The sequence below is a fragment of the Oryx dammah genome, unplaced genomic scaffold (assembly GCF_014754425.2).
Source record: "Oryx dammah isolate SB20612 unplaced genomic scaffold, SCBI_Odam_1.1 HiC_scaffold_5, whole genome shotgun sequence".
NCBI classification, from domain to species: Eukaryota; Metazoa; Chordata; class Mammalia; order Artiodactyla; family Bovidae; genus Oryx; species Oryx dammah.
In genome coordinates, this window is record NW_024070189.1 from 94074379 (window position 1) to 94100239 (window position 25861).

At 54.5% G+C, this 25861-nt stretch overlaps 3 protein-coding genes across 8 annotated transcripts in view; 1 reads left to right on the plus strand and 2 right to left on the minus strand.

The window, feature by feature from the left end:
- Nucleotides 1-1826: 1826 nt before the first annotated feature.
- On the minus strand, nt 1827-3731 carry TIMM29 (translocase of inner mitochondrial membrane 29). Its single transcript, XM_040240682.1, has 2 exons — nt 3545-3731; nt 1827-3468 (listed from the first exon to the last, which is right to left on the minus strand). Exons 1-2 carry the CDS (start codon nt 3636-3638, stop codon nt 2780-2782), a joined length of 783 nt encoding a protein of 260 aa, XP_040096616.1. The 5' UTR covers nt 3639-3731; the 3' UTR covers nt 1827-2779.
- YIPF2 (Yip1 domain family member 2) lies at nt 3196-9428 on the plus strand. 3 transcript variants are annotated; one of them, XM_040240679.1, is made up of 10 exons: nt 3196-3876; nt 4031-4089; nt 4739-4893; nt 5003-5083; nt 5989-6076; nt 7524-7640; nt 7724-7890; nt 7969-8151; nt 8238-8368; nt 8483-9428. In XM_040240679.1, exons 2-9 carry the CDS (start codon nt 4059-4061, stop codon nt 8349-8351), a joined length of 936 nt encoding a protein of 311 aa, XP_040096613.1. In that variant the 5' UTR covers nt 3196-3876; nt 4031-4058; the 3' UTR covers nt 8352-8368; nt 8483-9428. The 3 variants fall into 3 exon arrangements, with proteins under 3 accessions (XP_040096613.1, XP_040096614.1, XP_040096615.1); XM_040240680.1 differs by lacking the exon at nt 3196-3876 and having other exon boundaries at nt 3886-4089; nt 8483-9416; XM_040240681.1 differs by lacking the exon at nt 3196-3876 and having other exon boundaries at nt 3886-4089; nt 8253-8368; nt 8483-8996.
- Nucleotides 8821-25861, minus strand: part of CARM1 (coactivator associated arginine methyltransferase 1) — a 41629-nt gene continuing 24588 nt past the window's right edge. For 2 of the 4 annotated variants that reach the window (XM_040240674.1, XM_040240678.1), the window contains exons 2-14: nt 25141-25266; nt 23156-23262; nt 22143-22247; nt 19488-19598; nt 18232-18409; nt 16333-16423; nt 16076-16157; nt 11938-12023; nt 11645-11734; nt 11090-11227; nt 10918-11007; nt 10532-10836; nt 8830-10067 (exon numbers count right to left, since the gene is read on the minus strand). In XM_040240674.1, coding sequence (XP_040096608.1) covers nt 9925-10067; nt 10532-10836; nt 10918-11007; nt 11090-11227; nt 11645-11734; nt 11938-12023; nt 16076-16157; nt 16333-16423; nt 18232-18409; nt 19488-19598; nt 22143-22247; nt 23156-23262; nt 25141-25266 — 1652 coding nt within the window. In that variant the 3' untranslated portion in view covers nt 8830-9924. Of the gene's footprint in view, nt 10068-10221; nt 10291-10531; nt 10837-10917; nt 11008-11089; nt 11228-11644; nt 11735-11937; nt 12024-16075; nt 16158-16332; nt 16424-18231; nt 18410-19487; nt 19599-22142; nt 22248-23155; nt 23263-25140; nt 25267-25861 lie in introns of all 4 variants that reach the window. The other 2 variants (XM_040240676.1, XM_040240677.1) reach the window with 2 other exon arrangements.

The following is a 25861-nucleotide window of genomic DNA, read 5'->3' on the forward strand; positions in this document are numbered from 1 at the left end:
CCCTGTCTCTGCTTTTTAATTTGCTGTCTAGGTTTGTCACAGCTTTTCTTCCAAGGAGCAAGCATCTTTTAATTTCATGGCTGCAGTCACCATCTGCAGTGATTTTGGAGGCCCTCAAAATAGTCTCGGTTTCCACTGTTTCCCCATCTATTTGCCATGACGTGATGGGACCGGATGCCATGATCTTAGTTTTCTGAATTTTGAGTTTTAAGCCAACTTTTTCACTCTCCTCTTTCACCTTCCTCTAGACGCATTCCTCTTTAGTTGCACGGAATGCACACTGGATCCCTCATCAGGGAACTAAGATTCCACATGCCTGGGGCAACTAAGCCCTCAACCTGCAATTTTTGAGCCCCTGCACTCTGGAGCTCACAACTAGAGAACCCAAGGGCCACAGTGAAGACCCAGCACAGCCAAAAATAGAAAAAATTTCTTTCTTCAATGTCTTATATAGGTCTTTCACCCCCTTGGTTGAACGCATTCCTGTTCTTCTTTTTGTTGCAATCGTAAATTGTTTTCTTAACTTCTCCAAGACACATCTTTCTATATCCTGCAACTTTAATGAATTTATTCAAACAGTTTATTTGGTAGCTTTTCTATATACATCATCATGTCACCTGTAAATACTTTTTTCTTCCCAACTTAGTTAACTTTTATTTCTTGCCTAATTGCTATGGCCCAAGTCAATCACACAGCTGGTTAGGTGTAAAAGCTGATTCAAACCTTTTATTTTGGCTGCACTGTGTGGCTTTTAAGATTTTAGTTCCCTGAGCAGAGACTGAACCTATGCCCTCTGCAGTGGAAGCTCAGAGTCCTAACCATTGGATCGACAGGAATTGCCTCAAAACCCACTTCTTCCTCCTCAGATTCTACAGCCCTTATGCAAATGGAGACACTATGTCTACCTTGCTATTTAGGCCCTGGGCAGGGTTGAGATCTGAAGGTCTCTTACTCTGGACTGGCCAAAGGATGGGGAGCCAAGGCCCTGGTCTGCTTCCCCCTCCCTGGTAGGATCACACCAACCTATAATGGGCATGTCTAGTATAAACATTTGCTGGGGCCCACACTGGGGTGAGCACTGAGGGATACTGGAAGATTAACAGTGAACAGTTAACGAAGCTTAAGCTGGACCGTCCTCTGGAGGTTTGTGTATACTCTAAGGTGCTGAGCATGAACATTCAGGGCCCTGTCAAACCTAACCACTCCAGTCCACACATCTCATACCAAACTCAGGACACCAGAGCTACTGGAGCAGGGAGCAAACATGGTAGGACTCTCTGGCTTTGAGTGTCATTTAATAACCAACTCAATGACAATGTGCAATCCTCTTAATACTTTTAAAAAATTTTTATGATTTTGGCCATGACTTGAGGTACATGGGATCTTAGTTCCCTGACCAGGGATGGAACCTGTGCCCCTGCAGTGGAGACTTGGAGTCTTGACCACTGGACCACCAGGAAAGTCTGTCTCTTTTTTCTAAATACTTCATGATTGTGGTAAAGAGCAAGTCTCATTTTGATACCAGTGCATCTCAAACCTTTCCCTGCTGTTGGTTAATTTCTCTGAACAAAGACAACAGGATTCAGGTCCAGAGCCTTCAGCAGGTAATGGTATAGGATTACAATTTATAATATCATTTCTCTTTTGTTTTCATTGCTTTTTGTTTATATTCACTTATTTCTGTACTTAGGTTTTATTTATGGCTAGTGCTAACAGTATTCAGTAGTTTCTGGTAGCACATTATTAGGGTCAAAGATAATACCATGAGTTTGAAGATTAAGTCACAGGGTTAGGATTAGGTTCAATCATGAAGTCTACCACAGCTCTGGAAAAATAACAAAATTTTTCCTTTGTAAAATGGACATGCTGGCTTAAAGATGCTCCTCTGCCCCCAAATAAGGAGATAAACATTACCATGTGTCCAATGCACCCTATAGTATGAAAGAAAGGTCCAAGTACCAAAACTTAACAGCAAAACAGATAAACACAATGTAACAACAAAAATAGTTGTTTCATCCCCTGATTTATTAACTAGTCATAGGCCCCATCAGTGACAGAGGCAGTCTCACTCTTTTAAAAGTATGATTTTAACCCAGCTATAGACATTAACATACTCCTTTCCAAATGATTCTGTATTTTCAAGATTACTGAAAGGAATTGGCAACCCACTCCAGTATTCTTGCCTGAGAAATCCCACAGACAGAGGCAGCTTGTGGGCTCCAATCCACAGAGTTGCAAGAGTCTCACTCCAGTTAGCAATGGAACAATAAGGACAGTGTGAAATGTTATCAATTGCGGGAAGCCGGGTGAACATTTACAGAGAATGTCTCGATTACTGTCCCAATTTCCTCTGAGACTACAATTACTTAAAACTGAATTAAAAAATACATATCCCTCATGGAAATAGAGAATAAACCTTTTAGGTCAAATTTTAAAACGAAAATCTGCAAGTTACCCTAGTCAGGAGAACCGCGAAGCCCAGTGAAAACGGCTTATTTCCGTCTAAAGTTTCTTACCAACTCTGGCAGTAATAAAGACGACATGGCACGTCTCTCTGCTCTCCCCAACTCCTAGACCAGGGAGGCTCTCAATGAGCCATCTGCTCACAGCGAACAGGTGAGAGGGAGGCCCCCGATTTTGTGAAAACCCAGGGAGAGAACGCTGCAAATAATTTACTTCCACCACTCTGCGTTTGAGGCTCACACGCAGCAACTGCACATTCCCGGGCCAGCATTCTGCAGGGGCCGGGAGCCCGGTCGGGACCCGGGGGGTCTGAGTTTCATCTCGCGACCTCCGAAGGCAGCAGAGAGTCAGCCTGGCTCAGGGCGAGCTGGTCCTTCTTCTCCTTCTGTAAAACCTGATCCTCCCACAGCGCCTGGTCCACCTGGTCGTCGGTGAGCACCACGGGCTTGAATTTCTCGTCGAAGAGCCGCTCATTGGCCTCCGAGTGCAGCTGGTGGGGCCCGACGATGCGCAGGTGAGCCGGCAGGTGCAGGAACTCGTCGTCGTTGATGTCGCAGTCGCGCATCCGGGCCCCTAGCACCCACCAGCGGCCCACGAAGCCCACATCCAGAACCCGGTCGGGGAAGTCGGTCCAGCGGGGCTGCAGGTAGCGACAGCGAGCCTGGTAGAGGCTGGCCTGGGCGTCGAAGGGCGCCTCGTACACCAGCGAGCAGAGGCCCAGGCTCACGTGGCGCAGACGGCCGCGACCCCGCAGCCAGAGCAGCCGCTGCACGAACGCCTCCGAGTCGCGGTTGCGAGTGGCGGGCGCCAGCAGCAGGAGGGTCCCCGACGCGTCGAGCAGCGCCTCCTCGAAGGCTGCCTCGCTCGGTGCCAGGGAGCAACAGGCCGCCGCGCCACCCAGCAGCCCCAAGTACACGGCCGCCCTGCCGGGCCGAGCCCGCGCCGCCGCCGCCGCGTCTTTGCAGGCCTCGGCGTAATCTTGGAGTAGCGAGCGGGCCCAAGCGCCTGAGGGGAGAAAAGAGGATTGAGAGCCGCCCGGCCGCTGGCGCCGCCCACCCCGCCGCCTCCCGCCGCTACTCACCCAACCGCGCCCACACGCCGGGCTTTGCGGCTGCAGCGTCACCCGCCTCTCTACGGCTTCGGGACCAAAATCTCTTCAGAGCGGCAGCCGCCATTGTCTTCCGGCTGGGCGTCCGCGCTCCGAAGAGAAACACCAAGAATACAAAACACAAGGCCCGGAGAATCTCTTCTGCGCAAGCGTCAACATCACCGGAAATCGTTCCCCATCGGAAAAGGATAGCAGACGGACCGACGCCGGATGTTGCTGTCAGATCTGAGTGGGGTCATCTGCGGCGGGTAGGCGGGTCGCGCAGGCGCAGAGAGCCCGAGCCCCACCGGTTGAGACCGCGTCAGGTAAGGGGGGCGTGGGTACACCTGTGGGGCAGGAGAGGCGAGTTCACGTTCCGGTGGGTGCGGTGGCCGCCAGGCTGGGCTTGGGGCTGAGGCTGGCGTCCAGGAGGGGCGCCGACTGGTGTCGAGAGAGAGTCTGATTGGCCTCTATCCTCAGAGGGATGCGGTGACGACCCTGAGAGACCATGGCAGCGGCTGACGAGCTGGCCTTCCACGGTGAGTGCAGCCGCGGCCCGGCCCGAACCCTGTTCCTTCCACTGGCCGAAACCTCCCATCGAGTTTCCAATTCAGATCTAACCCGAACCCCAGTCAGCTGTGAACAACCACCCAGACGTGAAACCCATTCCTAACTCGAGCCCCGTGCGTGCTTAGTCTCTCAGTCGGGTCCGACTCTTTGCGACCCCGTGGACTGTAGCCGGCCAGGCTCCTCTGTCCATGGGATTCTCCCGGCAAGAATACTGGAGTGGGTTGCCACTTCCTCCTCCAGGGGACCTTCCCGACCCAAGTATCAAACCCGGGTCTCCCGCATCTCCTTCCTGCATTGGCACCGCTCCCACCTTAAACTCAGGCCACAAATCTGAGGCTCTGCCCCATCCCTGAGCCAGCCCTCATTGTGGTCCTGTGTTAGGAAGGAGGGGACATGCCTCCTTCCCACTCACCACAGTTGAGGAAACTCTGGGCTGGGGGTAACACCGAGGTGGGGATGGTTAATCTTGGCTCCCAGATGTCGTTCAGTCACTAAGTCACGCCCGACTCTTTGCAACCCCATGGACGGCAGCACAGCAGTCTCCCCAGACGAGCTGTGGGCGAAACAAAATTGCCTTGACTCCCAAATACACCTGTGTCCCATATTCCTTCTTGACAGAGTTCGAGGAAGCTACTAATCTGCTGGCCCAGACCCCGAATGAGACCACCACCAGAAGTGATCAGCTGAACCCTAAGGGGCACGTGGCTGTGGCAATGGACTCAGGCGGCAGTTACGGAGCTGAGGATGAGGTAGAGGAGAGCGACAAGACCGTGGTGAGTCCCAGGAGTCCCTGTGCCCTGCCTCTGTCTTGTCCCTCCTACCCTCCCTCTGGCACACCCCTCCACCCCCACCCCCACAGCACTGAAACTCTGCACTGTGCAGCTCCTACAGGAGGAGAAGCAGCAGCCTGGTTTCTGGACCTTTGGCTACTATCAGAGCTTCTTCGACGTGGACACCTCACAGGTCAGACCAGGGAAGCTGGTGGGATGGGGTCCAGCCACTGTTCACTGAGAACTTACTGTGCATCAGGCCTTGGGCAATAGGCACACGGGAGAACAGCTCCCACCCAGGCTGGTAGACATGACTGTGTGCACTGCATGGATGTGGAGTGAGTGGGACTCTTGGGAACACGGGGAGCACATGTGACATGGTGCACAGGGAAAGGCCCCCTGGAGAAGGCGACAGATTTGCTGGGACTTAGACAAGCCGGTAGACTTAGAGTGGAGGGAAGCATAAGTATGTTCCAGGTACGGGAAATAGCATAGGCAGGGGACCAGAGGTGAGAGAAGCCAACCGCTACTGCGAGGCTGCCTCTCACTCAGTCTGGAGAGTGAGGTGGGGTCAGGCAGAGAGGCCAGGTCACCAAGGGTCTCATGAGCTGTACTAAGGAGTTTGGGTTTTATCCTAAAGGTGCTAGGGAGTCACAGAAGGGTTCAGAGCAGGAAAGGACTGAGTAACATGGAATTGGAGGCCAGGGTGGGAGATGGTAATAGCCAGGGTTGTGGAGTAGGGAACACGTTGGCAGAGATGGGGGAAGGACATTACCCAGGATTTGGTGACAGTTCTTATTGGGGGCAGGAGGCGGTGGGGAGCGGGGGAGTCCAGGGCAGCCAAGCAGAGAGGACGGGGAAGCTGACAAAAAGATGGCAGGCCCTGAAGCGTCCTTCAGAGTGGGGGGACAGTGGGATATTGAGTAGGGGCTGCCCAGGGCAAGGGGCTCCAGGCCACAGGAGAGAAATGAGAGCATGGAGAGAGGAGGTGGGAGGTCAGCAGGGAAGGAACCCCTAAGGAAGGTAACCCTCTTTCCTTTGTGGGTAGTGAGGAGCCCCAGATGGGCTTCTGTCCTAGGTCCTGGCCTTGCCCCCCAGGTCCTGGACCGGATCAAAGGGTCGCTGCTGCCCCGACCCAGCCACAACTTTGTACGGCACCACCTGCGGAATCGGCCAGACCTGTACGGTGAGTGAGGCTGTGCATTCGGTTCATTCAATTATTGATGCAACACATGTAGACAGAGGGCCAGGCCCTGGTATACAGCTGAGCACAAAGCAGAGTCACTCAGGTAGAATTGAAACGTACTCTGTTCATGTAGACAGGGCCAAGCGAGGCTGCAGAGGGCTGCGGGGCTGGGAAGAGAAGCAGTGTTTAGAGGGTGAGAGCTGCTGTGTTGTGTGGGTTGCTCAGAGAAGGCCCTTCGGAGGAGCGTGAGGGAATGAGCCTTGTTGGTGTCGGGGTTAAGGGTGGAGAGACCCGGGGGAAGAATATCACAAAAAAGGCATGTGGCGGATACAGGCTCGCACTGCAGGGCAGCACTGTGACTGCACTGGAACAAGCTGCCAGCAGGCCCCAGAGGTGACCGGTGAGGTTACATGGGCCTCCTATGCTTTGGTGAGAAGAGATCTTAGCCAAGTGCCCTTGGGTGCTGCAGGCCCTGTGCAGGGCAAGGGCAGAAGCTGGAGGACCAGGGAGGAGTCGCGTGTGGGATCATGGGCCTGGCCTGGGGGCCTGGAGAGTGGGGGTTAGGTCCTGGCAAACGTGCAAGATGGAGCCAACAGTGTGTGCTGACACTTGACATGGGGTGGGAGGAGCGGTGGCAAGGACGCTGCCCAGGTTTTGCCTGGACTATGAGAAAGCGGGACCTTGCTTGGTGGCTCAGATAGTAAAGAATCTGCCTGCAATGCAGGAAACCAGAGTTCGATCCCTGGATTGGGAAGATCCCCTGAAGAAGGGAATGGCAACTCACTCCAGTATTCTCACTAGAGAATTCCATGGACAGCGAAGCATGGCAGCTACAGTCCATGGGGTCACAGAGTTGGACACGACTGAGTGACTAACAATTTCCCCAGAAAGAAGGAATTCCATTTATCAATTGGAAAAGGCGAGAAGATTCTGAGGGAAAGAGTGGGAGTGCCAGGCGGAATGGAACGTTGAATCGGAGCCCCAGGTTCAGGGCAGAGGCCCAGACGTGGGACACTGGGGGTTGTGGGCACAGAGGTGGCAGAAGGCCCTGAGGTTGGACGAGCTCACAAAAGGGGTGAATGAACACAGAGGAGGTTTGAGAACTGGCCCAGGTGGGCCCCTTATTGTTAAAGAGCTCAGGGAGTCAAAGAGGCTGAGGAGTTGCCAGTGAGATGAGACAAAAGCAAGAGGGTAAAATCCTGGGAACCATATGGAGAGTGTTTCCAGATGGAGGGGGATCAGCTACGTCAAAGGCCACTGAAAGGCCAAGAGAGATGAGGGATGAAGGCAGGATTCAGCTGCTAGTCTGTCACCCATATGACACCGAATCAAGGGAGCGGTGCGGGTGGAGGCAGCCCGGAGCTTGGAAAGAGGCTGGGACCGGATGGGGCAGGTCACTAGTGCTAGGAGCTTCCACCCTGGGGCCCTGACCATGCTCCACCCACAGGCCCCTTCTGGATCTGTGCCACGCTCGCCTTCGTTTTGGCCATCACTGGCAACCTGACCCTGGTGCTGGCCCAGAGGAGGGACCCATCCATCCACTACAGCCCCCAGTTCCACAAAGGCAAGTGAAGTGGGCAAGGCCTGGGAGCTGGCAGGGCTCGGGGTGCCATGGGGCCCAGGAGTGATACCCTGATTGGCCCACAGTGACCGTGGCCAGCATCACCATCTACTGCTACACGTGGCTGGTGCCGCTGGCGCTGTGGGGCTTCCTGCGGTGGCGCAAGGCTGTCCGGGAGCGCATGGGGCTTTACACCTTCCTGGAGACAGTGTGCATCTACGGCTACTCCCTCTTTGTCTTCATCCCCACTGTGGTGAGTGGGGCCCAGGGATAGGTGGGTCCCGGGTGCCACAGGGATGACCTGCTAGGCAGCTGCTTGTATCCCCCCCAGGTCCTGTGGCTCATCCCTATCCCGTGGCTGCAGTGGCTCTTCGGGGCCCTGGCCCTAGCCCTGTCGGCCGCCGGCCTGGTGTTTACCCTCTGGCCCGTTGTCCGTGAGGACACCCGGTTGGCAGCTGGGGTGCTGCTGTCTGTGGTGGTGCTACTCCACGCCCTCTTGGCCATGGGCTGCAAGGTACTGGGCTGGGGTGGTCACAGGCTGGGCTCAGGGTGGGGACTCGGCTTGCCGGCTCCCATGCTGACCCAGGGCTCTTGGATCAGTTTTATTTCTTCCAGCCGCTGCCTCCAGAGCCCATGGCATCTCCCCACCAAGCCACCTCTCAGCCTCCAGCCACAATGTTGCCACCCACCCTGCCACGGTCCGTGGCAGCCTAGGAAGGCTGAGCCTGCAGGTGAGGAACTGTCCCCAGCTGTGGCTGGGGCAGGTCTCCAGCTCCAACTGCGCCCCCTCTGCCCCCGCCAGAGGTTAGAAGCCTCAGGGCCACTTCTGAGTTTCTCTCTTTTAGACCCAAGAGATGGTGACTGGAGGCTCCCCTGAAACCTCAAGATCATTTCGCTAATTTCCAGACTTTTCTTACAAAGCAAACACTTTTATTTTCTATGCAAAGGTGATTCAGAGAATTTATATAAAGGCGGGAGAGGGAGAGGGGCAGAGCAGGGAGCTTCCAGGGCGGCCATTGCCCCCTGGGGCCACCCCAGCCTGGGCCACACCTGCTCTTCCTGGGGTGCCCAGAGAGCGGGCCTTGAGCTGAGCCTGAGCTCCACCACATCCGAGTCTGGGGTTGTTAGAAACGGGGGAGCAGAATTAGAAGAAAACTGCCTGTGCTGAAACATATATTTCCGTGGTTTTTTTTTTTTATTTTTTTCCTTTTCTTTCCTTTTTTTTGGGAGAGGTCCCTCCAAGGCCCCTTCCCAGGCTGGGGTGGGACCAGAATGCCATCCGAGTAGGAGGGGCGGGAGGAGCATCTACAGATACTGAAGGGGGTACACAGGCCTAATATTAGCTACAAGGAAAAAGGACGCCTTCCATGACAGACCCTTGAGGTTTCTGCGTCTGCCCCAAGCGGCTGACGCTGACCCCTTCCCTCCAGGCCCAGGGCCCCCAGGCCACCCTTTCTAGCTCTGGGTGCAGGTAGGGGCGGGGCCTGCAGGGGCTCAGGGACAGGACAGCAGCAAGAGGCAGGGGCTGAGGACGGAGGGCCTTCCCGATAGCCGGGTGGGTTGTACATTCAAGTGTGAGGTGAACCCTTTGGTGGGAGGGGGCCGAGGGGCTCCCTGGGCTCCAGAGGCCTGGCCCCACCCCATCCTGAAGACTCGGTAGGGCCACCCCTCACCACTGAGCCTCTGAGCTGGGGAGAGGGGCTGCTGGCTCGGCCCGGCCGGCCTGATTTCTCAGAGGGTCTGTGGATTGACACTGGTTCTTTTCATAAAAAAATAAAATTAAAAAAAGCAGCATGTCACGCCTGTGGTGACCAAGGCCTGGTAGTTGAAGGGGAGGCCCCTCCAGGAAGGGGCCAGGACTGCCTTCCCTGCTGGAGACAGGCAGGGGACTGGCCCGAGGGGCTGGGCAGGGCGGCCACTGCCCCCTCCCTCCCCACCAGGCCTGCAGCTGTCAGGCCCGGACACGCCTGTTAGAGAAGATGTCAAACCCAGGTCAGGGTGGAGAGGGCCGGGTGGGGGGAGGGTGGGCACAGAGCTCCCACGACATGATCGTGTGTAAAATATGGCAGCGACACGCGCTTGGGGCCAAGATGTGGGTGGGCAGTGGGGTGGGGGCAGCGGCGGCGGCAATGTCGTGTAAAAAAGTGTTCAAGTTCCTGTAGCAAAGAGGCTGTGGCCGGGCGTGTGGGCCTCTCCAGGTCAGGGGTCACAGCCGCCCGGGGTCTGGGGGGGGCGGGGTCTTCATTTGGTTTCCTGGTGCTGTCAGTCCGTTCCTCGCCGCAGGGGCCTAGCTCCCATAGTGCATGGTGTTGGTCGGGATGGACATGGGTGAGGCCATGGAGATGGCGGGGCCGCCCATGGTGAACTGGCTGTTGACCGCGTAGTGGGCGCTGGAGCTGCCGCCGCTGCTGCCCTGGGCGCCAGAGGACCCTGTGGGGCAGGGGGTGGGCACTAAGGGGCCGCCTCTGTCCCCTTGCCCACCCAGACCCATGGCAGAGTCAGAGAGAAAGCACAGGGGAGAGGGTGGGCGGGCGCCCGGGCACACGCACACCCACGGGGCCGTGCGACCCCCGCCCACCATTACCTTGGACAATCCCCGTGCTCATTATGGAGCCCATCCGGGAGTGGGTGTGATTGACAATCCCCGTGTTGGCTGCACAGCAGGAGCAAGGAAGGAAGGAAAGGAGATGGCGTCACCGCCCCCAGCCTGCCCGGCCCACGTGCCCGGAGTGGTGGGCGCTCACACTTGGGTGAGGGTGGGTGCGGCGCCCACAGAGCAAGGTGGAGAGGCAGTTGGGGGGGCGGAGCTCAGCTCCCAGGGAAGAAGCAAAGGTGGTAAGGCAGAAGGCCCAAGCTCACAGTGGTCCTGGGCGCACCCACCCCTGTGGGCTCACCTAGAGGAATCAGGTTGTTGTGGCCCACACTGGAGCCTCCGGCAATAACACTGCTCAGGTCGTAGGCGGTCGGCATTCCTGCACCGGGGAGGGAGAGGTCAGGGCAGGAGGGCTCGACGGGCCAGCACTGGCGGGGGCGCCAGGGAAGGACCCTGCCCCCACCCCCACCCCACGCACAAGCGGGCTGCTCACCGGCCACAGCCATCCCACTGCTGAGGTTGTAGGTGCTGCCTGCATTCCACATGTTCTCCGAGGGGGACGTGTAGTGGGAGCCAGGCGGCGGGGAGGGTGTCGTGCCTGTGTATCTGTGGCAGAGACGGCCCGTGGGCAGGGCGAGGGGCAGCGGGCGAGGAGGGCGCCCCCCGCAGGCCCAGGGCCCGTCCTACCTGAAGAATGGGTTTTTCAGGTCCAGGAGGTTGCTGGACTTGGAGCCTGTCTGGTCCACCTGGGCCACAATACTGATGTCGTAGCTCTGTCTGTGGGGCAGGAGGGCGGCCATGAGCTGGCTGCCTGGAGGGAGTGAGCCCCTGCCGCCCCCACCCCCACGGCTGCTCGCACCTTTTGTTGGCAATAAGCAGACATGTCCCTGAGAGCGTGTCCCCGGCCTTGGCGAACAGTGGTGACTGGAACAGGCACCGGACTTGGTACCAGTGGGTCAGGGGCTCCGTCGGGGCCGTGGACAGCCACACGGTCATTCTGCCAAGCAGGGACAGGCATGCCCTTGACTGGGCTAGACCCCCACCTTGCGCATTTTGAACTCTCCTCAGGCACCTATCCCCCACTCCCAGCCCCTGCCACCCAGGGGTGCCCTGGAGCGGAGACAGGCTGGCTGTCCAGGAAGTTCTACCTACGCCTACTCGCCCTGCCATACACGCCAAGAGACACAGTCAGGTCCCACGAAGAAGTCACTTTGAACAGGGTAGACGACCCTACCCCCAATAGTCTACTGCTCGAAAGCCAGCTCCCACTGCCTTCTACAAGGAGCAGGAGCGCCCAGCGGAGTTGAGTCAGGCCCTCCCAGCCCCCAGTGCATCATCTGAGCCAGCCAGACCTGGAGTTACCCCCTGGGGCTGGAGTGGGGGGGGGCCACCTGCTCTGCTCGGTTGCACTCACATAGAGCCGATGAAAGCGACATCAAACCAGAAAGCCAGACCGTGAACCAGCCCGGAATGCAGCATGTGGAACTTGAATGGGATTTCTATCCTGTAAGGCAAAGGGCAATGATTGCTGGAGAAGCTGAACCAGGGCTTCTGGGAGAGGAGAGATGTGTGGGTGTTGGGTGTGGGGTCCTGGCCCGCCCGGCCTGGGAGGCAAGGTTCTGTCCAAGGGAGCTGGCAGTAGCCCTGACCTCCAGAAGAAGCTGAGCCCAGGAGGTTGGGGTGCCAGGGGTGGAGGGCTGCTGGTACCTGTGCAAATCTCCTTCTTTGGCTTCTAAGAAGTTCACCGTGTACTTGACGGACTTGGCCATCAGGATCCGGATGTCAAATGTGTCCTGGGAGAGAGCAGAGAGTGACCTGGCTTCAGGCACAGGGGCTGTGAGGAGAAGGGGAAGCCCGCCCCTCTTCCAGAGTCTGGCTGCAGCCTCTAGGCCATTTGGCTCAAACTAGTTTGCAGTTTGCCCTTCTCAGCCATGCTAGGGGGAGGAGGAACTGGTCTAACACAATGGAGGGAAATTAGGTGACAGCTCTCAAAATGACAACTATTCATCTGCATGAAAGACTTGGCAGTTCCACTTCAGGGACTGTAACCTACAAACCCATGTGCACATGTACAAAACTTCCACCCATAATTACAGATTGCCAAGAGCAGAAACACCCTGGAAGTTACACTAGTGATGGCCCAACAGTGAAAGATCATGCATGTGAAAAAGGACAAAAAGGCTCTCTAGAGTAGATGGGGAAAGATCTCCAAGATAAATTGTTAAGCAAGTTCACAAAAATCAAGTGAGAGAACTATGCTGACATCACTCACAGCTATGACAGAGATTTCATGTCAGACTGCCAAGAACTATATGAACTGAATAAAAAAGAAAACCAACAACAACAGTTGTCTGAAATCACTGGAGAGCAACCACAGCAGCCATAGCTTTGGAGCCAAGGCCTTAGAGGAGAGGTGCTTTTCGACATGTGCCTTTCCCCTTGGGGTGGGGCCCTTCAGAGGCCTCCCTGTGTGGGGAAAGCCAGATGGGAACTCAAGGGGCCAAGATGCTAAATAAAAAGGAAATGTGGAGATTCGAGGTGGACACTGCACATGTGATTTTAGTTCTTGGCATTTGCCAGTTTTTGAGCTACATGTGGGATGGAGGTAGGGAACCAAGCAGAAAGATGCTTCTATGAGATTAAAAAGCTAAAGTAAAGGGACTTCGCCGCCGGTCCAGTGGTTTAGACTCCACATTTCCATTGCAGGGCTCACAGGTTCAATCCCTGGTCAGGGAACCAAGATCCCTCAGGCCATGCAACTCAGCCAAATAATTACATTAAATAAGCAGACTTCTTTAAAAAAAATACTGACTAAAGATGGCTGACTGAACAAATGCATTTACTGCCCCATTAAAATAGAAATAAGATTTTTTTAATGAAGCTATCTTTTTTTTAATATGATTTTTAATTTTTAATTTAAATATGGTTCAGCACCATATTGGAACTGTGAGGCTAGGACAGGGGCCGTGTGAACCACCAGACTCACTAACACCATGAAGACTACCCTGAAGCAGCAGTTCTCAAAACATGGTCCCTTTCCAGAGCTCCCTCAAGGTCAAAACTGTTCATGATAACACTAAGGTGTTTTCTGTCCTTTTCATTCATTCACTCACCTATGATACCATAACAGATTGAATGCAGAAGCAGAATCCAATAACAACAACAAAAGAAGCAGAATCCAACTGTCTTCTGCTAAGCCAGACACTAAAGAGATTGGCAAATTCCAAATGACACTGATTCTTGCTGGAAAGTTTTAGAAAATAGTTTTCTTTTCAAAAAATGCTGTTTATATTAACATATAATGGGTTTTACTGTCATCCTTTAATGTACATTCTTAAATTTCTTGAGTTTAGTTTTTAACACCAATAGATATTGGCAGTATATCAGTCAATACAACACATATTTAGGACCTTCCTAGTGGTCCAGTGGCTAAGAATCCACCTGCCAATGCAGGGACACGGGTTTGATCCCTGGTCTGGGAAGACATCACATGCTGCAGGGCAACTAAAGCCAGTGCACCACTACTGAAGCCCAAGGGACCTAGAGCCGGTGCTCCGCAACGAGAAGCCACTGCGACGAGAAGGCCATGCACAGCAACTACAGGGTACCCCTGCTCTCCACAACTCAAGTCCACAGCAACAAAGACCCAGCACAGCCAAAGGTAATAAAAACAAATTGTTTTTAATTGTTTAAATACATATATATGTAGCACACATTTACAAAAGTTCTTTGGGATCCTACATTTTTATGAATGTAAAAGGGTCCTGAGTTGAAAATGTTTGAGAACTGCTGCCTTACAGGGAAGCCAGGCAATATGGCAACAAAGTAGAATTGAAGAGCAGCCTCCAAATATCTTAAATGCTTCACAGGACCAAGGTGCTACATCCTTATGGCTACTTGCCTGAAGGAAAACAAATCCTTGGAAAGGAAACTATCCTCCAGAGCCTCTATAATTTTTCGTTCTGACACTTAGGACCAGGTACACCAAGAGACAGAAGAACGAAACCAAGAGAAGAAAAAGCAGATACATTTACCACTTATCCTCCAGATACTACAAGTGATCAGAGACTATATTTAACATGTTCAAGGAAAAAGAGGGAACAAATTTCACAGAAAACTGAAATTTTACAAAATCGGGGAGGGAGTGTTGGATGGGCAATCAAAAGGAACTACCAACTTCTAGTTGTAAGATAAAATAAGTACCAGTAATGTAATGTACAATGTGATAAATACAATTAACTCTGCAATACATATGAAAATTGTTATGAGATTAAATCCTGAGAGCTCTTATCACAAGAAAATGGTTTTTTTCCCAAAGAAAAACCAAGAACAGATTCAGATTAGACATAGTGTTGAGAAGATTGAAACTGCGAGATAGATAAGGAGACAATGTAAAAATTATAGAATTGGGAGAAAAAAGATGGAAAACTACAGAAAAGAATAAAGAGTATAAAAATCTTTTGAGACGTGGTGAAAAGATCTCATATACACATAATCAGAGAACCAAGAGAAGAAACATGGGGCAGTGGTCATGTTTAAAGTGATGCTGTCCTAGAGTCTTGCAAAACTAGTGAAAGACAATTGGGGGTGGGTGGGGGGATAATATATACCTTATTAAGACAAAAGAAAGTAAGAAAAGAGTTAAAAAGAAAGAAGGGTCAGGAGAAAAAAAAAAAATAGGATGACAGATTTATAGCCATAAAGACCAGTAATTACATTAAATATAAATAATCTAAACATTCTAATTAAAAGACAAAAGCCATCAATTGGTTAAAGAACAAAACTCAAATACATGCTATTTACATGAGATAAACCTTAATAAGGTTATAAAAGGGTTGAAAGTATAAGGATGGAAAAATATGTATCGTATAAAGATTAACCAAAGAAAGCCTGAGTAGCTAAACTATTATCAAAAAAAAAAACAGACTTTAAGGCAACAGTACTACTAGACATTTTTAAAATAAAGACACTTTTTATAGTTACAAAAGGATCAATCCAACAGGAACATGTAATCCTAAACCTGTATGCACCTATTAACAGTAATGTTAAAAAAAAAAGGCAAAAACTATCAGAACTACACGGAAAAATAAATCTATAATCAGTAACAGGAAAGGCAAATCAAAAAATCAGCAGAGACAGAGAAGACTTGACCAACATGATTAGCAAATGTGACTGAATTGATATTAATGTAACAATGTACTCAACAAGTGATCTCAAGGAAGTACACAGGGAACATAAACCAAGAGAGAACACATACTGGGCATAAAGCAACTCTGAACAAATTTCAAAGGAGTGAAATCATACAGCGTATGTTCTCTGAACACAGAAAAACTAAGACAGAACAACACATTGATTATGCTACACTTTGAAAGGAAAAAAGATTGAAAAAATGTATATATTTGTATATGCACGTTTAGGTATAAGAGTTCTAAAAGATAAACCACAAGACTGTTTGCCTATAAGAAAGAGAACTGTGTGTTAGGGTACAGAAGTGGGAGGCTTTCCACTTTTGTACTTTTTTGATTTTTGAACCATGGGTCTATACATGACCCAGGTTCAAAAATCTTAATAATTAAAGTCAATCGAAGAGAATCAGTTCATCAAGGACCAGTGCATCTGATAACAAGTACTGTATGCTGTGAGCTAAGTACTCTGCACGCCTTGCTCCTTACTCCCAACATCCCCATGTGAGAGCTCCCTGCAGGGGCAGAAATTCAGAGCTTCAGTGGTTTCCCTCGCGCTGCACAGCTTGCACAGGCCTGACAAGAAAGCTTCCCTCCTGCCACCCCAGATGAGGGCCACGCCCAGCACTAACTCTAGGAGTGTCCTGGGTGCCCGCACTCACCACCACAGGCTGCCGGAAATACTCGTCCACTGCAGCACCTCGGAGGGCTGACAGGTCCACTCCGTGGAAGGATGGCTGGTACCTGCAGAAAGCGCCCGCCCCCCATGGCAAGGTCACCAGCAGCAGGAGACAGGCCAGACTGCCTCCTCTCCCCGCTGGCCCTCATCCAGCCCATCTTTTAGGTCCCATGAAGGATAAGGAATGAGAGCGAGGCGGGGCTGTCCCTGAGGAGGCAGGACCCTGAGGGGCACACTCACCAGAAGTTGGCCTTGGTGAACTGCTCCATGTAGAGCTGCTCGTCCGTGAAGGGTGCCAGGTGGACATCACCAATGGTGGGGAACATGTTTCCTGGGAGTAGGGGCAGGGAGGGGTGCTGGCATCAGGGTGGGACATCCAGCAGGGCCTGGCAGAGCCTCAGAGGGCCCCAGAACCCCAACTCTGGGCCTTCCCTGCTCCTCACTCACTCACTCACTCACTCACTCACTCATTCAGCCTGCTCTGCCAGCGGCCACAGAGTACTTGACATCCACCTCCTCACTGAACCTGGACAGCTGGCCAGGGAAGGAGGAAGGCTGAGCCTTCCGAGGGCTGGGAGACAGGACGGCCCCTGCCAGGGCCTCCGGGGTTCTGCTCCATCAGCTGGATGGTGTCTCTGGGACCGGTGTGCAGTGGGGGAAACAAAGCCAAGTGCTCTGGACAGGGCGAGGGTGAGCCCCAAGCCATGCCATCACGGCCTCAGCAGAATCCCCTTGCACAGGCCTCTGCCAGGCAGGGTGGGCCACGTGCATGGCCTGAAACTGGGGGGCAGGGTGGGCCTCCATCTGTTGACTCGAGGAACAGACGGGTGAGTCAGAGCCAGTGGGAGGAGAGTCAGGGCTCAGGAGCTCTTGCCTACTTGCAAGTCTGGGGCCTCCAGTCACCTGGCCTCCAGATGTGGGGCTCTCTCCCTCCTTTAGTCCGAGGAAGCACCAGGAATCTGCCTGCCTTCAGTTGCAGCCGTGGGGTGGGGAAGGCGAGGTGCTCTCTGGCCCAGAGGCCACAAGCCAGGCCGCCTACCCCTGGAGCATCATGGGCAGCTGAAGCGCAATTATGGGGTTTGGGGGGGAGTTCCCTTTAATGCCCTCAAAGAGCTCCCTGAGATGGAACCAAGCCACACTAATGCAGGCTGAGGGGAGGGGGCTGGGCAGGCCGCCTGACCAGTGGGGTGGGGGTGTAGCTGCCCACAGAAGCCCAGGAGGAGGAAACCATGCTCTGCTGGGGCCACCACTGCCCATCAACCCAACTCCACTCCCCCCAAACCCTCCTACCCCGGCCAGCGTGGCCCACCACCAGGGCCAAGCATGAGAAGAGCAGGTAGAGGACAAGCCTCGGGGCAGCCTGGCCGCCCATACACCTGGAAAGCAGGACAGAGCTGTGGGGAACAGCGGCCACCTCCCCCCTCCCCACAGCCCGGCTCCTGCCCCTACAGGGCCTGCAGATGCACCGGCCTCCATGCTCTGCCCTGGCCACGGTCATCCTGCACCGCAAGCACACACACACAACCCCTTTCCTGTACAAAAACACGCAGGTGGAGACACATGCCAGAGGCAAGCAGAGAATGGACACAGCAGCAGATGTGCGTGGCCAAGTGCAGACCCGACCCCAGTGACACAGGGGTCAACAGGAACCCAGAGACCCCAGAGCACAGACGGGCTGGTACAGTGACACAGAGGTCACACAGCTGCGCCCCAGTGCCAAGAACCCCCAACCCACTCACACACACACACCACCCCCTTCACCCCCCACTGCCTCCTGGCCCTGAGGAGCGAAGGGCTCTGTGAGGCTGAGGGCAAGTCTATAAGGCCAAGGACAAAGGTGCCAGGGTGGCTCCTCAGGGAAGGTGCCAGCAGAAACCCACTCTGGCTCTGACCACAGCCCAGCAGGACACTGTCCCCCGAGGGCACGAGACGCCGAGGCAGCCCAACAAGTGGCCTCATTTGGGGCCCAGTCAGCTGGGCTGGGTCAAAGGCCCTGATGCCCTTGGCACCCAGGCTGCCAGTGCAGGCCTGCGGGGCACTGCAGCACACCTGCGCTGACCGAGCGACAGCCCGGCGTCCCCCATAGGGGCCCTGGGGCCCTCGACCCGAGCAACGGCCCATGCCAGCAGGGACACTCACCGCCAGGCCGCAGGTACTTCTTGGCATGGAGGTAGCTCTCAAGCATGCGCTCATTGAAGAGCATGTAGCCCATGGGCTCTGAAATGATGATGTCCACTTGCTCGGGCAGCGAGACCTCCTCCACCTTCCCAGGGATGACCACGATGCGGTCGGTGAGGTTGTTACTTTTCACCAAGACCTGAGGGTGGGCAGGCCACAGGGGTCACAGGGGTCCTCTTGGGGAGGGCCTCAGTCCACACTCGGCCACCAGATCCCCCGCCACCTCTATGGTACGCATGCTGACTGCAGCTGTGAGCAGCCTTGGCCCATCAGGAGGTCACTGCGGCCCCACCCGTCTCGGGCCGGCCCTCCTGCAACTCCCCAGTCCCTACTGTTACCTCGGGTACAAGGACAAGCAGGCCTGGCTAGGGCCACCAAATGTCAGCTTGGACACACCTTCCGACCCAGCGATCCCAGTGCTGGGAGGTGTGCACTACAGACGTAACCTCACCACAAGAGGGGACGCGGGTACAAAGCCTCGTGGGGGGTACTGGTTTGTACTGTAGACTGAGAATCAGCCTGTGTCAACTACAGCCTACACACAGCAGTCTAGGCAAAGGGATGCTTGGCAACCACTAGAGAGAGTGATGAAGCTCTTCACATGACAGATACAACCCAGATGCACCCTAAGGAGAGCAAAGCCAGAAGCCAGACGGTGGCGTGGATGTTCGTGTGGGAGGGGTGGGTGGAGAGCCCACGGGGGCTCGCAGGGCTTCTGTGTTCCTCTCTCTCCCTCTGCCAGGAGGTCTAGATGGTTGGGAGCTAGAGGTGGGGGAGGGAGCCATCCCCACTATTTGTCTTTGTAGTTTTTAGGTGTTAAACTCTGAATGAAGGCTTTGGTGCCAAGCAACATAAACCAGTAAAATGAACTCCTGCTGCCCATCTTTCAGGGGGGCTCAGAGAGACGGGCGGCTTGCCAGGGGCCAGGATCCCCCCCTGGTCTGTGTGACTGCACAGTCCTGCCCCAAAGACCTGAACTACCTCTGAACCTGGCGGGCAACCACTCATCACGGAAGAGAGTCTCTGAGGCCCAGAGAGCCCTGCCCCTGAAACCACTCAGTTTGGGGGACAAGAGACCCAAGTAGAGACCGACATCCCCAGGCTTCCCTGGATGCAGGGGTCAGGCCTCCCGGGTTCCCGACCCGGCTGGCTTCCCCTGGCTGAACAGGCCCAGAATGCGGGGACGAGGGCAGGCTGGGGTCCCAGCGGGCACTGACCTCGGCGTGCTGGGCCATGGTGCTGGCTTCCACTGCGTAGATCTTTCTTGCTCCAGCCTGGGCGGCAAAAAATGACAGGATCCCAGAGCCGCAGCCAACGTCGAGAACGATCTGGGGGAGGACGGGGAGGTGAGGACAAGCTAGCAGTGAAGGGATATGACAGTAAGGATGGGGATGTCAGGGGCGCTAGCTCCCTGCAGGCCCACCCACCCACCCGCTGAGCCCGCCCCCGCCCTGCAGCCTGCTGTGACTCCGCATGGCCAGCTGCCCCGAGCCTGCTCCCAGGGGGAGCCTGCGGCCTAGATCCAGAGGTGGCAGGAGGGGAGCTTCTGCTTCTGAGCACAGCGGGGATGTCAGAACCAGTACCCTCTCTGAGATCCAATTCAAGAAGACATGGCCTGGGCCCATCTATGGGGCATGTGGGAGTGAGGGCTCACTAGGTCAGGACACCTCTGAGCCCTGCAGGCAGCAGGACCACTTGGACACAGGGCCGACTGGCCTGGCCCACGCAGCAGGCAGAAAGTGGCAGCTCCCGACCCCAGGCCCTACAGGGTATCCCCACAACCTGAGAGGAAACCTGGGAACGGTTCCCATGTGGGTGCCCTCTCCAGGGCTGCTGGGCCCCACAGCACAGGCTCTCGGAGTCCAGGCCACAGCATGGTGGGCCACCCCACATTCTGGATTCGTCTGACTGCCACCACGTTAGCAGAAAGCTGGGATAAACGGGTCTGCTGGTGAAGCGCATGAGCTAAAGGAGACCTGCTCTGGGCGTTGGGGTGGGCATAGGTTGAGTGCCTGATGGAGATGTTGGTGCTGTCAGGAGGTCGGGGGTGGTGGACCCTGAGTGCCTCTCAGAGCTCTAGATGAACAACAAAATGGATCTGCGTGCTGGAGGAGCTGGAAGGGGCTTCACTGAGGGAACTTGCGCTTCCTCGGCCACGAGCGCTGCCCCAGTGTGGCCCATGCCAGCCGCCAAGGCACACAGATGGCCGCCATGTCGAGGACGACTGCTCCCCAGGCTGCGGGGGCTCAGGCCCTGGGCCAGGGGTGGGCAGGAGGTGGGGGTACTCAGTGACGGGAGGGGATTCTCAGCAATGGTGGGTGGGGGGGCATGACCTAGGCGCTGGACAAGGTGGATCCAGGTGAATCATGTGGAGAGAACCCCCTAGATGTGTGGAAAAAACCACAAACTTCCATGTGGCAAGGGAAAATAAACTCCAGAGGATTTTCCTGGTGGTCCAGTGGCTAAGAGTCCGTGCTCTTAATGCAGGGGGCCTGGTTCAATCCCTACTCAGGGAACTGGATCCCACATATTGCAACTAAGACATGGCACAGCCAAAAATAAATAAAAAAGAGGAAACAACCTCTAAGCCACAGGAAGAGAAAGGAATCAACTTTCCCTCTGAATATATATAATCTGGTCTCTTTTTAATCATGCACGTATAGTTGACTCTTGAACAACACGGGAATCTGGAACACCAACACTCCTTTCCAGTAGAAAATCTGAGTATAACCATATAGTGGGCCCTCCATGTCTACGGCTCTACATCTATGGATTCAACCAACTGTGGATCGTGCAGCATGGTTGTTCATATCCATCAAAAACAGTCTGTGGGTAAGTGGACCAGTGCAGGTCAAGCCCGTGCTGTTCCAGGGTCAGCAGTACCAGTGAGTAACAGTAAAAAGATTTTAAAAGGAACTAGGGAAGTGACTAGATTCCATTTCGTCCATGTAACTTAACAGCACGTGCCAAGACACAACATTAGGTGGGGGAAAAGTATTTTGTAGGAAGTGAATGTGGCATACAATCCTATTTTGTGTGTGGTTTAGTTGCTAAGTCATGTCTGACTCTTTCAACCCCATGGACTGTAGCCGGCCAGGCTCCTCTATCCGTTCTCCAGGATTCTCCAGGCCAAGAATGCTGCAGTGGGTTGCCATTTCCTTCTCCATATTTTATATATATATATATATTTTTTAAAAGATCATAACCCAGAACAGGAGATGGGAGGGAGGTTCAAAAGGCAGGGGTTATATGTATACCTATGGCTGATTCATGTTGAGGTTTGACAGAAAACAAGAAAATTTTGGAAAGCAATTATCCTTCAATAGAAAACACAAACTAAAAAGAAAAAAAAAAAGAAAAAACTCAAAAAAAAAAAAAAAGATTATAACCCGAGGGACCTCCCTGGTCGTCCAGCGGCTCCGACTCCATGCCCCCAGTGCAGGGAGCCCGGGTTCGATCCCTGGTCAGGGAACTAGATCCCACATGTGACAACCTAAAAAAAAAAATAGTTCCCACACACTAAAACAAAAAGCCTGTGTGTCTCAAGTAAGACCTGGCCCAGTCAAATAAAGAACAAGATTATAACCCTAAAATATACATATATGCTGATACAGATATACGCGAGGGGAAAATATCTGGAAGAGGGCTTTACTGTTGGCAGTGGCTGTTTTAGAGGAAAATGACAGAGGCCTCTCGTGCCCATCTGATACACACCAGGCTTCTACAAAAAGATTTTCTTCTACAGTCCGAGGAAAGAAAAGACAAAATCAATGAGCAAAGAGAAAAGAGGAGAGGCCACTGAGGCAGCGAGGTGCGTGCGCAGCCTGAGGGTGAGGCGGGGGGCAGAGGGCAGGCAAGGCCTGCTGGCTCACCTTGTCCTTGAAGTCTGTGTGGTTCTGCAGGATGGCGCGCTGGTAGGTCCCCGTCCGCACGTAGTCCTGCATCATGTTCTGCTGCTGGGACAGGTAGCCATAAAACTGGAACAGAGACAGGCCAATGGCACAGGGCACGCAGCCGGCAGACGGCCGAGGCCCCAGCTGACCCTGCGACAGAGGAAGGTCGGCTTCGGGCGAGATCAACCTGGGGAGGCCGCATCCCTCTCCGCAGCCAGCTGCTCCAGGGGAGCAGGAAGCTGGAGGCGGCCCCCGTGGCGGGGGGGCACCACCACCGTCACTGCGGCCAAAGGATGCAGCTGGATGGCGCCTGGGCCCCAGAAGCCACCCAGAACTCAGACACGCCACAGGCGGGGTTCTGCGATCGAGGGCCACCTGCCCCATCTCAGGGGACCCAAAGAAGCGGAGGAGCAGGTCAAACAGGACCCTAGGGCTCAGAGCGCCAGGCAGGTGAGGTGCTGCGGGGTCTCTCTGTAAGACAACCAGGCGGTCGGGAGGCAGCGTGGCACCTGGGCTGGGGCAGCAGGCAGACCTGGCTTCCCATCTTGGCTCTGTTGCATAATAGCTGTGTGACTTGGAGCAAGTCACTTAACCTCTCTGAGCCTCAGTTTTCTCATCTGTAAAATGGGGACAACAATAGTACTTACCTCCTAGAGCTACTGGGAGGGTTTCAAGTGCTTCCGTACGCATCAAAGCGCTGGAGCCAGTGCCTGGCATGCCCTCCGTGCTCAGGACATGGTAATTTTGCTATCGTTACTCAGAAGGCCTGTGAACCTGAGCTTCATCTGCACTCAAATCCTTCCAACAACCCTTCTAGGCAGGCACTGGCATCTCTGTTTCACAGATGAGGAAACCGAGGCCCAAGCAAGCACAGGACACTCGTCTAGGGTTACTCATTGAGCAAGTGGCAGAGCCAGGACAGGAACCCAGATGCCACGCAGCCTCCAGGGACCACCAAGGGCGCCAGGCTGGCCCAAGCGCCATGTACCCACCTGGAAATACTGCACAGCAGAAGACTCCTCCGTGCGCTCGCTGAATACTGACCGCTCCAGGGTGTGGCCTCGGCAGGTCTTCAGGATGTTATAGAAGGAGCAGAAATCTGGAAGGGGGAAGCCAGGTCATGGCCGCCCACTCAGGGGCAGGGGGTTTGCTCTAGGTGAGCACCTGACTTTTCTCCCTTGAGCATGAGTGATCTGAAAATCCCCACCCCCCGAAATGTTGAAATTTAAAGAAATGAAAAAGGACAGCCACATGGGCCACGTGGTGGCTGCCATGGGAGAAGGCAGGTGTCAAGGGGGACCATGCTCCTTGAGGCGGGTGGGAGTGGGCCCAGGCGCAGATCTGCCAAAGGGCAGCTTGGCCAAAGCTTTTGAAGAGTAACCCGGGCATCAGATCTCTAGGATTTACCCCAGTAAAGAAGCACAGGTCCACCCACAGCACCTGGCAGTGTCTGTGGGTGGCAAATGGACACAGGGACACCACCTCAGTGTCCAGTCAGAGGAGACTGGAGGGACCCCAGGGGACACTGAGCAGCGTGTCAGAGGATCAGTCACCAGCAGTCGGCAGAACCAGATATTATGCAGAACCAGATATTATGCGAATGAACTGTGTTTATCAACATAAAATACCGACCACAAAATTGTATCAAGAAAAAGAAACAAAATCAAATCATTAAGACAGGTGGTACTGTGGGGGCTAGGGGAGAAGGAAGGGGGAGTGAGTGTTTACTGGAGATGGAATTTTGGTTCAGGACGAAGAAAGAGTCCTGGCAATGGATTGGGGGAAGGGCACACCACAGTGTGAACGTGCTGTAACAGCTCTGGAGTCCAGACACTTGAACGTGGTTGCTGGTAAATTTTTTGTGTATTTTAACAAAGTGAACTAGAAGACGGTATCTTTAAAATACACAGTGTGGGGAGATACAGAAAGTTCCGGAACTGGACAGTGGTGACAGAAGGCACTCTGCTGCTGAAATGTACGCTCAGAAAGGGTTAACGTGGTAAAATGGTTATGTATCCTTGACCATGATTTAAGAAACTGATGGGATCTAAGGGCAAAAAATTAGAATGCAACTATCCATAGAAGAGGAAAAAGACAAGGGGGATTTATACCAAGAACATCTACTGATAACCCTGGTGGTGTTTCTGTAACTTATTTTTTAAACAGTGAACTGGGATTGGTTTCGTATAAAGAAGGAACTGGGGTGGAGCCTAAGAATGCTTCTGGTGGGAGGTGGGCAGTCACCTGGCTGCCTTCCCCCGACCTGGCCAGCTCCCAGCTCTGAAGCCGGGCCACACGAAGCTAGGCGGTCCTGAGGGTCTGGGCCGGGGACGTCTCCCCACTCCATCAGAGGCACTGAGACAGGTAAGGGGGTTCTGCAATCACAGTGGGTGGCTGTGGGCAGATGGCTTCCCCACCCTGGGTTCTCCCACCCCAGCCCCTGCGCTGACCATCAGGCTCACTGACTACAGCTCTGCAAGGGCCAAGCCCAGCCGCTGGGCCTTCCAGGGGCCTCCAGCCTGGGGCCACCTCTCAGCACCATTCGCCTGGGGCTCCTCAAGTCCAGCAGCAGCCTTGCGTGTCCCCCAGTGGGTCTGCCTGGACCCCTCCAGAAGCTCCTCTGCACTTGGACCTCCAGACCTCGCCCCACCCTATCCACTGCTGCGGCTGGGCCCCCGACCCCCAGCTGAGGGGCCCCTCCAAGAGGCCTGGGGGGTGGCCGGGAGGTCAGGATGGGCCTCCCAGAGGGGCGGACATAGGAGCCGAGCCCAGAAGGACCCAAAGGACCCAGCAAGGTCTGGGGCAGTGTCCAGGCAGCAAGAACATACTCTTACTGTGGACATATTTCTGTTGGGGAATACTTCTGATGTGGATGGGTCATTCGCTGGGTCAGATGAACCAGTTCTGATTCACCCCAGCTCCAGGGGCCCCCCAGCTCTGGGCACCCCGTGAGCTGCGGGGCAGAAGGGACACGTACCGCTGGGTGTGGCGAACTGGAGGAGGACACTGTTGCAGCCTAGGGTGATGATGAACGACTGCTTGCCCACCCGGCTGCACTCCGTCTCCCGGGACACCGAGCACTTGAACACACACACGTCTTCATCTGTGAGGGGAGGGAGGCGGGCGTGAGCTGGCAGGTCCCAGGGCCACCCTTCCCACGTCCTCACACTGAGGATCAGGCAGCGGCAGCGGCCTATGAGCGTCCCTGGTGGGGACCTAGGATGCACTCTGTCCAGCGGGAGAGGATAGTGGTTCACAGTGCGACCAGGGTTGAGGTGGGGGGAGGAGGTGCGTCGGAACCGAGGGGGCCCAGCGGGGCACGCACCTCTGCCGGGATATTCCCTCCCGGGGCACCTCCTGGTGCCAGACCCCATGTCACCCAGAGGTGGGAAGACACAGGGGAGCAAAGGGCAATCTGGCAGGGTCAGAGGGTCCTGGGAACGCAGCAGTTGCCCCGAGTCCAGATGAGGGGGCTGCGCCTTCTTTTGCCAGCCCCTCTGCGTCTGTGGGGGCGTCTTCAGAGCCGAGCAGGGATGGGAGTCAAGAATCTCCATGGTGCCTCTGCTTCCTCCAGCTAAGCCCTTCTCCTTCTTGAATTTTTTTTTTTTTTTTTAGCACTGTGGGATCTTAGTTCTCCAACCAGGGATTGAACCTAGGGACACAGCAGTGAAAGTGCCAAGTCCTAACCACTGGACCCC